Source organism: Phytophthora infestans, genomic scaffold, assembly GCF_000142945.1.
Source record: "Phytophthora infestans T30-4 supercont1.4 genomic scaffold, whole genome shotgun sequence".
NCBI classification, from domain to species: domain Eukaryota; phylum Oomycota; class Peronosporomycetes; order Peronosporales; family Peronosporaceae; genus Phytophthora; species Phytophthora infestans.
In genome coordinates, this window is record NW_003303755.1 from 3,021,813 (window position 1) to 3,033,508 (window position 11,696).

Sequence of the window (11,696 nt, forward strand, 5' to 3'; positions counted from 1 at the left end):
ATTGAAGCGCAGATAGCGGGTGCGACGGAGAGGCCAATTGGAAAATGACCATGAGTTTCACCGGCAAGGAGAGCGAGCATGCGCGGAAGTCGGCGTTGGTTAAGCATTCTTGTCTCTCAGCACCACCACCTCTTTAATAGCGGATACCTTTCTCGTGAGTCTGTAATTGGCCGAGGGTGGCGCGGAGCTGAACGCGTCACGTGGTGCACTTCTACCGGTATACGTATCGGTGCTTCTTTTCTGTTCGCTGTAACACCGGAGACGGTCGGTGGCAGGACGACCTCAGGTCTTAAAGGGTTAATACATGCAATAGCATCCTTCTGACGTCGACGTCAATGATGTCTCTCGATGGGCGTTGCTGTCGCCACCCGACGGCTCGTTGTTATTCTGCAGATTCACTTAATCTATGCTGGTAAGTTAGGGTCGGTCATGGCTGAGTCCCGCCGGTCTAAATTACAAGTTTCATAACTTCTGTTTTGAAAATGGTTACATGTATCACGTGTACGGTACATCATTTTCCCAATAAAAAAGGGTACATTGACCCCCCTAGCTACGCTAAGAGTGGCGGGGGAGGTAACTTCCATTGACCCCCCCCCCAAAAAAAAATGATTGTCGGTATAAAAAACGGGAATCCTCGGAACTAATGCAGTCAGTTTGAACGACATTAGTGCCCGTGACTAGATGGACGTGGAGGGAATGGTAGTGACACACAACAGTGCAATCATGGCACAGTGTGATCTTACTGGCACCGTATACATGTGTCTGCACAGCAAAGTGCAGCACAATAACTTATTGTGCTGCACTTTGCTGTGCGCAGGCCTCTCAAAACTAGGCAGTACTACCTAAAAACCTAGCAGATGCTCAACTAGGATTTTTCGTGCCTTATTTACTATACGAACTAGGGTGGTATTTAATGTTGATGATAGTATGGGATAGATGGTGAAATGTATGAAAAGCCTAGAATCTTCGAAGTTCACTTTGTGATGAGAGTTTCTGCTGCAATGGAGTTCGCGAGGGGAATTAGATCGAAGTATTGCTTTGCCTGCAACTGACCTTCAAGTGCATAGTTGGTCAGCGATCCTCGGTGGGCAGTTTTGACACCTTTAAGTGAGCTGAAATCACCTTCCACGGTATGGGTACCGGGTGGAATCGAAGCCAGCCCCAGCGCAAACGAAACTAAACGTGAATACTCACCAGAACCGTTCACAATACGCCATGCTTCGACTACACCTTTGGTGTAAGACCTGTCGACATAAGCCTTGAAGTCCGGGTTGAGCTCGTACGTTTCACGCAACTTACGGACCTGCTTCCAAATGCAGCTGATCACCCCACTTCCGTATTGGACTCTCAGTCTTTTCTTGTAAGGCAAAATCAGCTGACCAAACTTGGTCATATCTTTCATTGCAACAAGGTCGTTAGGAAGCGTCAAAAGAGTAGCTGACACAGCCCCTTTCACCTCAATCCTGATCTGATTAACACCAGTAATAAACCCGCCAATCGCACTTGAAAGTCCATTTACTAGCCGTCGTCGCTCGATATCGTCAATCTTCTCGTCATACAATGGAAGTGAGAAAAATGAGGCGGTTCGGATGTGAGCGGAAATCTTCTCAAAACAGAGCGAAGGCTCATCGCCTTCTAGTTGCTCCTCGAACTTCATTTGAAAGTACCTTACAAGATTCTCCAACGCTTCGTACTGGTCCTTCATCGTGACGGTCCTGTACTGCATTGATCTAAAGCATTGCTTGACTTTGTCCACCAGCTCCTCAATTGCGAAAAGAATCAACCACCACGAGAAAGTTGGTGCTTTTACATCTTTAATATCGTGTAACTGCATGATTTCCTCGTAGTTACTTGATAGAAACTCACAGCATTCCGAAATTGATTCCCAACGAGTGTTAGCGTAAGTGGGGCATCTACCAATAACAGTCTTTACACTTTCATACTTTCTCGTGAAGGTGATCTCCTGCCCAAGGATATGGCGGAAATCAACGAGATCTATGAGAGATTCGATGAAAGCCCCAACCACCAAGTTCAGTTGGTGACTACCACACCAGTTAACACTAAGACCACCCTCAACTTACGCTTCGCATGCATGTTCGATAAGTTTTGCAAACCCGCCATGACATCCTAGCATCGTAGCGGCTCCGTCGCTTGCCACACCGATCAATTTTCGGATTAGTTTGTCTCCTCCAAGTTTATTCAGGACAAAGAGCACTCGCTTTGCGTAGTTTGCAGCTTTGTGAGAAAGTGTCCCCATAGGAATTGCAAGTAAGTGTTGGTTAAAAATGCTCCCGTTCAATTCAAAGGCTACACGGACGTCGAAATAACCCTCAGATCCATGGGTACCTCCGTCAACTAGCAGAGAAACCCCCCACACCTTGGAAAAAATAATCTCTAGGGCAGCCAGGTTAATAGATACGATGGAGCGAATATATCGACCAACTTCATGTTGAGATGGGTGGCCAAGCCTGTAGTTTTGAAGGGTGTCGCCAATAATCCGAAACAAATTCGTAATTGAGCGAAAGCTGACCATTTCATTCGAGAACTTAATAACAGCCTCAAACTGGAGACGATCAGAAATAACTAGTAGGTGCTTGCAATTCGTGTCTTCAAAGAATTCATCAAACTCCGCCCCATCTACAAGGTCGGATTGCCCAACTTCTTCAGATGCGAGTGTAATCTCTCTGTCCTCACCTTCGTCATTGAAGTATAGCTCGCGAATTAAGTCCACTACACCTTTTGGGATCTCGATATGACAACTGTAAGTCCCGCCAAGAAATACATCCATACCTGCTGGACGATCGAAAAAGGTTAGTCGAACGCGACTTCCTTTGGGAAGAGAGATAAACTCATCGTATTTAGTCTTGTGCTGATCTTTCATGTGACTGACGATGTTATCTCTGCGAAAAGACCGGAAAACCTTTTTAGTTGCAGGCTTCTTACGTGTTGCCTTCGCTAGCAGGACATCAAAAGGCCCGGTCGAAGAAGCTGGCTTCTCTTCCCTTCCAAAGGCTGTACAAAATTTGCATTGTGCTTCTAAAACTTCGCCACTAATAGTGGGTACTGGCTGGAGCCCAAGTTCGGTCTCGTACGACGTAAGATATCGCTGACGTGGCTCTGACTGCGGTAATTTGGCTTGTTTAAGCTTCAGCGGACGAGGCTTGAGTAGTGGAGTACGAGCTTTCCCTTTCTTCTTCTGTGGAGCCATAGCGGAAATCGTGAAATGAGAGAAGAAGGGAACAATGAACAGGCGCTGGGCGGTTGTGAAACCACTTAAATGAGAGAATTATAGAACAATGACAACACCCAGAGCTGTTTAAAGAGCTTTGGGGCTTCACGCAGGCGGTGGTTAGCTTTTACACTTGTGGTTTGTATGGAACTTTCCGGTTTCAACTAGGCGGCTGTCAAAACTTCGTTTAGGTAGTCAGTATTTTCTCGCAACACAAAGCCTAGTTTTAAGAGGCCTGAAAACACTTCTTATTGACAATAAGAAGTGTTTTCATTGCAATGCGCCGGAAGTGCGCATACGAGATGCGGGTAGGTTGTAAATAGCCAACCAGAGATCGATTTTAGGCAATGTGGCTGGCGATGTGAGTCACATCAGTTGAAGGCTGCAATACGCCCCAGATCTACCCGAGCGACCATGCCGAAGCGGGTGTCCTGGGAAGAGAGGGCCGTCCTGGTCGACGCTGCTGCCGACGACATGCTTGAGAGTATGAAGCCGTTCGACATCGACAAAAGCCAAACGATTGCGTGCACGCTTTGCCGAGCACAAGATGCGTTATCACTTACTTGTGTGCCGTTCTGAGGCGTGCTGCGAGGCTAGCAGCCACAAGTTCGCCTGCAGAGGGAAAATCGTTACGTGCCTGGAGACAGAGCACGCATCGATCTTCGAGTACAACACGCACAGCACCTGCGTCAAGTCCCCTAGGCGCAAGAAGCTGACACCTACTCAAAACTCCTACTGTCGCGAGCTCGCCGACAACCACCTGCTGCCCATGCTTATTAGGCATGCATTGTCCCAAGTCCACCACCCATTAGATGAACTACCATCCCTAAAGAGTGCTCAGAATTTCGTAAACAGCTACTCGCGTACGTATCTAGAAAATCACGACCGCGTGGACGACCTGCGTGCCTGGTTCAACGAGCGGGCATACAATGGCTCCGAGGAGATGACGGATGCGCTCATGTTTGGGTGGCAAATCAATAATGGAGACAAGCCCGTTGTGGGCAACGGCTCCAACGAGAGACCCTTTATTGTGGGTCTCTCGACAAAGGCGCCGATTCTGAGGCTCATGGTGCCCACCGACAGCTCCATTCTACATTTAGAGGCAACGTACAAGATAAATCAATGCGAATATCCGGTCCTGGTGGTCGGAGTATCCGTAAATTTCACGTTGCTGCTCTATTTGTAATATCTCAACAAACTGAGGTTGTTTTTCGGTCTGCGCTACTTGCTTTGCGGCGTCGCTACTACTGGATCACACCAAAAGCTACTAGTCAACTTCGCTATGGCGGATGGCGACAAGGCGCAGTGCAACGCCCTTTTGGCGGTGCTTGGAGCGAGCTCGTCCTAACAGTTCCTCGTGTGCTTCTTTCATGTCAGGAGAGAAGGTCCAGGAGCATATTAAATGATTTTCCACAAGTGTTTCGGCTGCTTTACTACGTGATATATACGCCCTACACTTCGCGCGGGGTGAGGTTGAATTTTTGGAGATGCTGCGCGCAATTTTGATGCGGTGGCCTTGACAGCCCATTTTGCATCATTTTGCCAATTATATGTATCACCAGTGGCTCACTGGCCGAATCAGGATTTGGCAAGTATTTGCTACTTCTATTGACTTCGCATCTAATAGCAATCCCGCCGAAACCTTTAGCGCATTTTTAAAGCGCGACTACACACTACGATGCCGGCTAAAAATAAGGTCCCTACTTCGCGAACTCAGTGCTTGCTGCTAAGACCGATCCAGCAGCGGGCGTGCATTCGAGTTCGGTGTGTGTCCGTCGCCAAACCTCGCCACAGAGTGGATGAGTTGGTGCGAGCACGTTTGTTGGGGCTTGCAGAGAGGCAAAACGTGGACAATGTGCGAGCTGGAGCCTATTCTACGCTGCGTGTTGTTTCCTTACCTGCTCCGCGTGTACCTGTTGCTCCAAACAAATGCAGCGAAGAAGGCATCGCTGTGTCTGCGCAGCTTGAAGCTAACTACGCACGAAAAAATTATGAAAGAGAGCCACCCGGGGGCTGGTCGGTGGATGTGGAGCGTCAGCGCGGCCCTTGTGACTATTGTTTTGCATTTGGCTCATGCATTCACATTCTTTTCGCTTTCCGGGTCACTTCTCACGTGGATAGCAGTGGTCGCGATGTTTTAGTAAGCTGACGAAAGCGGAATAGGTCAGGTGTTGCCGTTCTGGCAGTACCTGGTCACCCGCGTACAATTGGGCCGGCAGTGAGCTTATAGTGATACAGTGCTTTGATTTCTACAACTATCGACCGCTGATATATATGCCAATATAAGTGTGATTGTTTCTTTTCAAACGAGGTTTTTCATTATTTACATGTTGTTTGTTGGTACAAGTAAAGTCTCCTTGCCTTTTAAACAAATTTTAATTTGTGGTGATGTTGATGTTTTTTATCTCAGGTGATACTGTTTACAAACACAGTGTTTAGTAGGATTACATGCCTCTGGCTACAATACCCGCTGTGTAAGTTTTGTTGTGCTACCAAAACAGGATCTTTTTAAAACCGAGAGCTATATCAAAACGGTTTTGTTTCCATTTTCGACATTGTGGACACGCAAGGTGCTAATTACTTACTAAACAGTGCGTTTCACTCAATCCGACGCTTTCTTGTTCTCGTCCTCGCCCTCCTCTTGGTTCTGCTCGATCCAACAGTCGTCACACGTACACTTGAGCCAGCGTTCATTGCCGTAGTGCACTGTAATCTGCGCGCCGGCCCTGACATCCTTGATCATCTTGATAAGGACCTTGACTTGGCGGCGCAACTGCTGCTCCACGAATGCTGCATTGGGATCACAGGCGTGCGATATAAAGCGTGTAATAGAGCCACACTTTAACCAATCGACGTGCACGTAGTTTCTTTTGGTAGATTTTGCGTTGTATAGTAGTGTGTAGCCGCTGTTACGTTTCACCGCCTGGTCAGGTTGGCCGGTAACAATCGAGGGTAGCTTACTTAGCTCACCGCAGTACTCACCAACGACGTCCCCAACGTCGAGATTGGTCGGAGTGTAGGCGCCAAGGCCTACTCGGCCAGTATCAAGCAGCTTTAGAGTCTCGAGAGTCCTCGGAGCGTTGCTGCACGTTGCTCCGAGGTTGGAACAAGTGGGAGTGCAGAACATTTACGTGAACATGTTGTTGCAAACATCGAGAAAGCAGTCTCCAACACACGTGCAATCGTCAATCGAAGAGATCTCGGAGTGCAAAACCAATGGCGTGAAATTTCCCGATATAGATACCCCGGATATAGGTATCCGGGAATTTCACGCCATTGACCTTGCATCCCGAGATCTCTTCGACGCCCGCCGGCCACGGCACTTCTTTTTGCAGGGTCCGCGTTTCCTTCGGCAAGTTCGTATCGGTGAATGAAGATCGACGTGCGTGTAGGCTAACTAGGCGTAGCTTAACCTCGAGAGACCTTTTATAGTTTGAATTTATTGCTTTGACTGTATTCGCATGGTAGATCTTGTTTCCGCTGCGAGTTATGGCACACTTCACCTGATTACAACGCTTGCGCGATCGTGACACGTGCCATCGCCCGCCTCTTTTCTTTGCTTGGTGACGGATTTTGGCGCGGTCGTAGCGGATTGGAATAGATTGCACATTTGCAGCCACCTCCTGCACCTCGTTGTCGCTCACAGGGGCTGCGCCACTCGAATCCGCACTGGACATAATCGTGTTCTTGTCCTTCGACGACACCAAGTTGAAAATCTGGATAATAGACGTATTTTAGATTGTTCCCTCGCGTGCGCTGTGTTCTTCCGTTTTTGTATTTGGTTTCACTTGGCTTGCCTCCGACGTCAAGTCGCAAACGGATGTGGAGGACAGTGGCAAAGGCACCATATCCGGGATCGGGTCCTGCGAGCTGCAACTGTCCGACCGAGGGCTCTTGGGGACAATTTCCTCACGCAAATCAGGTAGGCAGCTTCTACTGAAGCAGTCACCGCGCTCTCCAGCATATTTTTTAGTGATATGGTTCGCGATGGAGCCGGTACGGCTCCAGATTGCAGTTTGTAGGTGCGCTGCTCCCGCCATTTTGTCTCTTCGGGGCGGAATAGCTTTCCAAAGCGGTCCGTTAACCGCTTCGTCATCATATCCAGTGGAATAGCGCTGCTGATGTCGACAGAGACCGGGAAATCGAGGTCTGGGGCCTCGTCAATGCTGATAACGACGGCAACGCGGTGGCCTTTCGCGTCGCCGCGCTGAAAACGGTGATGCACGCGCAGGTGCAGTGCTCGCCGGCGGCTGACGCGCTGGAAACGGTGATGCACGCGCAGGTGCAGTGCTCGCCGGCGGCTACGGATGATTTGAGTGTGGTGTGGCGCACGTATTGCGGCTACCACCTGAGCCCTACACTACTCCCAAACCACATTCCGGCGACCTCAAAGACACCCCAGGCAGCAGTGACACCGCTGTGTCACCCAGGTCTAGCATCGTCTACATGTACTCCACTGCGCGCAGTCGGGCAGGGGCAGAAAGGCATTGGCAGCCAGTGTCTTTCCCCCACAATACAGCCAAATTGACTGTCCGTGTGTATTGTGGGAGATGAATTGTTGTGCTGTACGGATTCCTTCGTGTGAATTTTATATTTACTCTTGGACGTGGGGCAATATGCGGCCAATCGTGCTGAACTTGAACACCATCTGGACGCCTCCCGCACAGCGACAAACAGAATGTAACTGTCACAAATGGTTTGAGTTTTTGAATCAAAATCTCAAAAATTTTGATAACAAAAAGGACCTGCACATGAAAGAACGGCCATTTGCAATATTCAGCACTGATTGAATAAAAAGATTAACGAGCAAGATTTGCCAGAAAAATGTTATCCTACTTTTTGTACGAAATTGTTTGATTGCGATACCAGGGGCTATTGGTAACCAAATATCATATGATATTTTTGATAGTAATAGTACTATTTTTGATGTTAAATATAAATAGTAACTCAATTTTGCAAAAGTTAACATAATATTTTTATATTAACTCGGAGAACAGAGAAATATTAGATACTACATGATATTTTATGATATTTTCCCACTTAAGTACGTTTCTTGCCAGCTTACCTTCTGTGAACCAAATAACTTTTTCGATCAGGTTCTAGAAAAGCAGTAGGCTTTAAGACTGACGAGTATTTGCTCTAGTATTTCACTGTGACACAGACAAAGGCGATCGAGATGGAAAACTGCAAACCCTTGCAGCTGTTTAACTTTGGAAGAGTGAAATCAAGACATTTTTTCTTTTTCTCTACCGATCTCCTCGTCGACATCGTGCGTCTAACAAACCTGCTGTCTGTGGCGCTAGATTAATCCGCTCAGCAGTGCCAACACACGACGCCAACCTTGCCGTCACTCTCACAATTGTCCCTCTCATGGTTGATTAGTAATATTTCAGCAAGTTGAGCGTTAACGACATATGATTGGTTAATGTAGCCCGATTACGCAATCATTGAAAAATATAATATCGTATTAACTAATATTAAGTTGATATTTAATAATATCATATTGTCTCAGAAGAAAATATTAGGTAATATTTTTTATATTAACTGGTCTACAGGTGATATTTTCACAATATTAACTTTACCGATTTTGGAGTTACCATTAACCCCTGTGCGATACACCTGATTTTGCTAATTACAGTAAATGCTGTTGTTTTATGTACATGTGCACGCTCCTCCCATCCTTGTTTATTGCTCTTTTCTTCGGCATTGGCAGATTGTCAGTGTAAACAGTTTGCTAGTTTTGGCGGCAGTTACATTCTGTCCGTCGCTGTACCGCCGAGAGGCATTGGAACTTCGACGCCTTTTATGCGATGCATGTTTGGCGATGAAAATGCGTAACATCATTTTCATGGCGCTTATGGAGTCCAGATGGAGAGAACTCAACATCAACTGCGGCCGCAAGACTTGAGGCTTGCAGTTTGCAGACACTTTGCATCGAACCTACCGCACGTTTCTGCATGTCCATGTACTGTCCTTGTACACACAAAGTTCGTGGGCAAATTGCAGTGCAAAGTGAAAACGTGTTACGAGCGATTGTGCTTTGTATTTTGCACCTGAGAGCGCGTTTCGAGTGCGGAATCGGGGATCAAGACACGATGCGGGATCTCATCGCGAACGACATCGACGTGGATGACGTCCCTGAAGAGAGAGAACTGTATGCAGCACGAGTCATGCGTCGTCTTCTTCGGCGCTACTCGCCGCTTGAAGCAATCGTGATAGCCTTACAGTGGAGAGGAAAAAGCCGCGTGCTTCGAGTCAAGGACGCACTGCAGTTCCTACTGCTTATCCAAAGATATGGTGGGGACTATGCTTGGCGTGTCGCTGTTTCCTTGGGGTACTTCTTACATCGAGACTTGCCAACACTACCCATGATGGCGTTCGACCTCAACGCAATGTCTGACACCGATTGTCGAAAGAGCTTTCGCTTTGACCACGCTGGTATCAAGCGCTTGGTGATACTTCTAAGGGTCCCTAACGTTCTCATCACACCAGAGCATGGAGATCGATTCTCAGCAACTGAAGGTACAGCTGTAGTTTTTATAATCAAAATCTCCTAACATGTAGTGTAGCCGTCTGCCTTTTGTTAGAAAGGTTGAGTTACCCACGAACTCTAGAGGATCTCCAGGCTCGATACGATCGCTTCAAATCAGCTCTGTGCCGGATGACCATTTACATGATTCATCATATTTTGAAAGCGGCAAAAAAACAAATATTGTTTTCGCGAACTACAACGGCCGAACGACTTCGAAACTACGTTCAGGCATTTAAACGGCGTGGTGTTCCGGACGAGTTACGAGTGTGGAGTATTATTGACGTTAAGAAAGTTGCAAACTGCAGACCAACACATGACCAGCAAGCCCAGTTCAGCGGACATAAGAAGTATCACTGCTTCAAGTACCAGACCCTTGAAGCCCCAGACGGTATTATTTTCTTTTGGCTTTGCTACTGAGAAACGAGTTATATATTTTTTATTTTGTCAGGATTAATTCTTCACTGCTACCGGTGCGAAGACGGTCGACGCGGAGATGGATACATACTTCGAGCTTCAAATCTCTTGCCGTTTTTAGATGGCCATGACGTCATTCGACGGAACGAGTATCTTGTCTTCCCGGACTCGGCATATCCCAACAACAACATCATGATGACCATGTTTCGAGGAAGAAATTTGACGCCGTGGGCGACTGCATTCAACAAGCGCATGGCTAAAGTGCGAGTATCTGTCGAATGGGGTTACGCTCAAGTAGCTCAAAACTTTGCTTTTCTGGACTGGGAACGTCAACTGAGAATTGAAGCGATGCCTGTCGAAGCATTTTGGCTGATGGCTGTATTTTTTACGAATTGCCTGACCTGTCATTGGGGACGTACGTAACCAGAGTTCGGACTACTTTTCGTGCTCGCCTCCTACTTTAGAGGAGTACCTCAGTGGTGTTCATTTCCAAGCGGATTAATTATTGCTTTGCTTGGCGTCGACAGCCATCGTTTTGTCCTTCAGCATAAGCTCCAACTTCTTCAATTTGAATTCGAACTCTTTGTTGGACTGATCTTGTTTTCGTTTGATCTCAACCTGGAACTCTTGCTGTCTCATCTGGAACTCTTGCTGTCTCATCTCCATCTCCGTTAGTTTCTGTTGGTTTGCGTTCTGGATTTCAGTGTGACGCAACTTTAGTTCCTGTCGACGGAGTGCTATCTCCTCTTTTCGCATTTCGAGGTCAGCATTGAATTGATTCTGCTTTAAATCAAGGCGGCGCTCTTGCAATTTTGCCGTTTGCTCCCGATCTTCTTCAAGTAAGCGTTCCATTTGGAGCTGGTGCTTGGGGTTTCTGCGCTGCCGCTTTGTGACGCTCGTACCATCACTTTCGTCGCTAGAAGCTAAATAAAATTGTGCTAAGAGGAGTTAAGTCTTTATCATCGAGGGCAACAAACCTGCCACAGCACCGTCATCTGTCAGCACCAAACGTCTTCCTCCCAGCTCAGATACCTCTTTGTCATAAACTGTTCGGGCTACATTTTCACGATGACGAAGGCCAGCGTCACGCAGTTCACCGTCTCTCTTCCGCTTTGCCGCATTCGATGTTTTGGTCGCAAGATGATCCTTCTGCTGCTCTACCATTTCAGTGAGCTTCTCTCGGATACGAATCTACAACCAAGAGCGTCGTAAGCTTTATACCTAAATTTGTTGTAACCAGTACATGTACCTCGATTGCCGAGCGTTCATGTTCTTGACCGGTCTCAGCGTCATGCTCTCTTTCATGGAGCACGTGCTCCTTCAGCATACTTTCGACCCAGCTTTGAATCGTCCGGTGGTTTGCCGTATAGCCCCATGACGTTCTAAGGTGCTCTGCAGCCTCAGCGACACGCGCTCCTAACTTTTCGTAGGGGGCTATATGCACCTCTGTGTAGGAGTAGCTTTCGAGCACGGCTTCCTGTGCTTTGAAGTTTGTTACCCAGTTCTGGATTGATTGCGGTT

General features: G+C 47.4%; 1 protein-coding gene across 1 annotated transcript; it reads left to right on the forward strand.

Annotated features, from left to right (window-relative positions):
- Nucleotides 1–9,324: 9,324 nt before the first annotated feature.
- PITG_03729 (uncharacterized protein) lies at nucleotides 9,325–10,677 on the forward strand (the record flags this gene model as incomplete). The annotated part of the gene is made up of 4 exons (XM_002906729.1): nucleotides 9,325–9,751; nucleotides 9,799–10,002; nucleotides 10,210–10,590; nucleotides 10,640–10,677. 4 exons carry the CDS (start codon nucleotides 9,325–9,327, stop codon nucleotides 10,675–10,677), a joined length of 1,050 nt encoding a protein of 349 aa, XP_002906775.1.
- Between the last annotated feature and the right edge of the window lie 1,019 nt (nucleotides 10,678–11,696).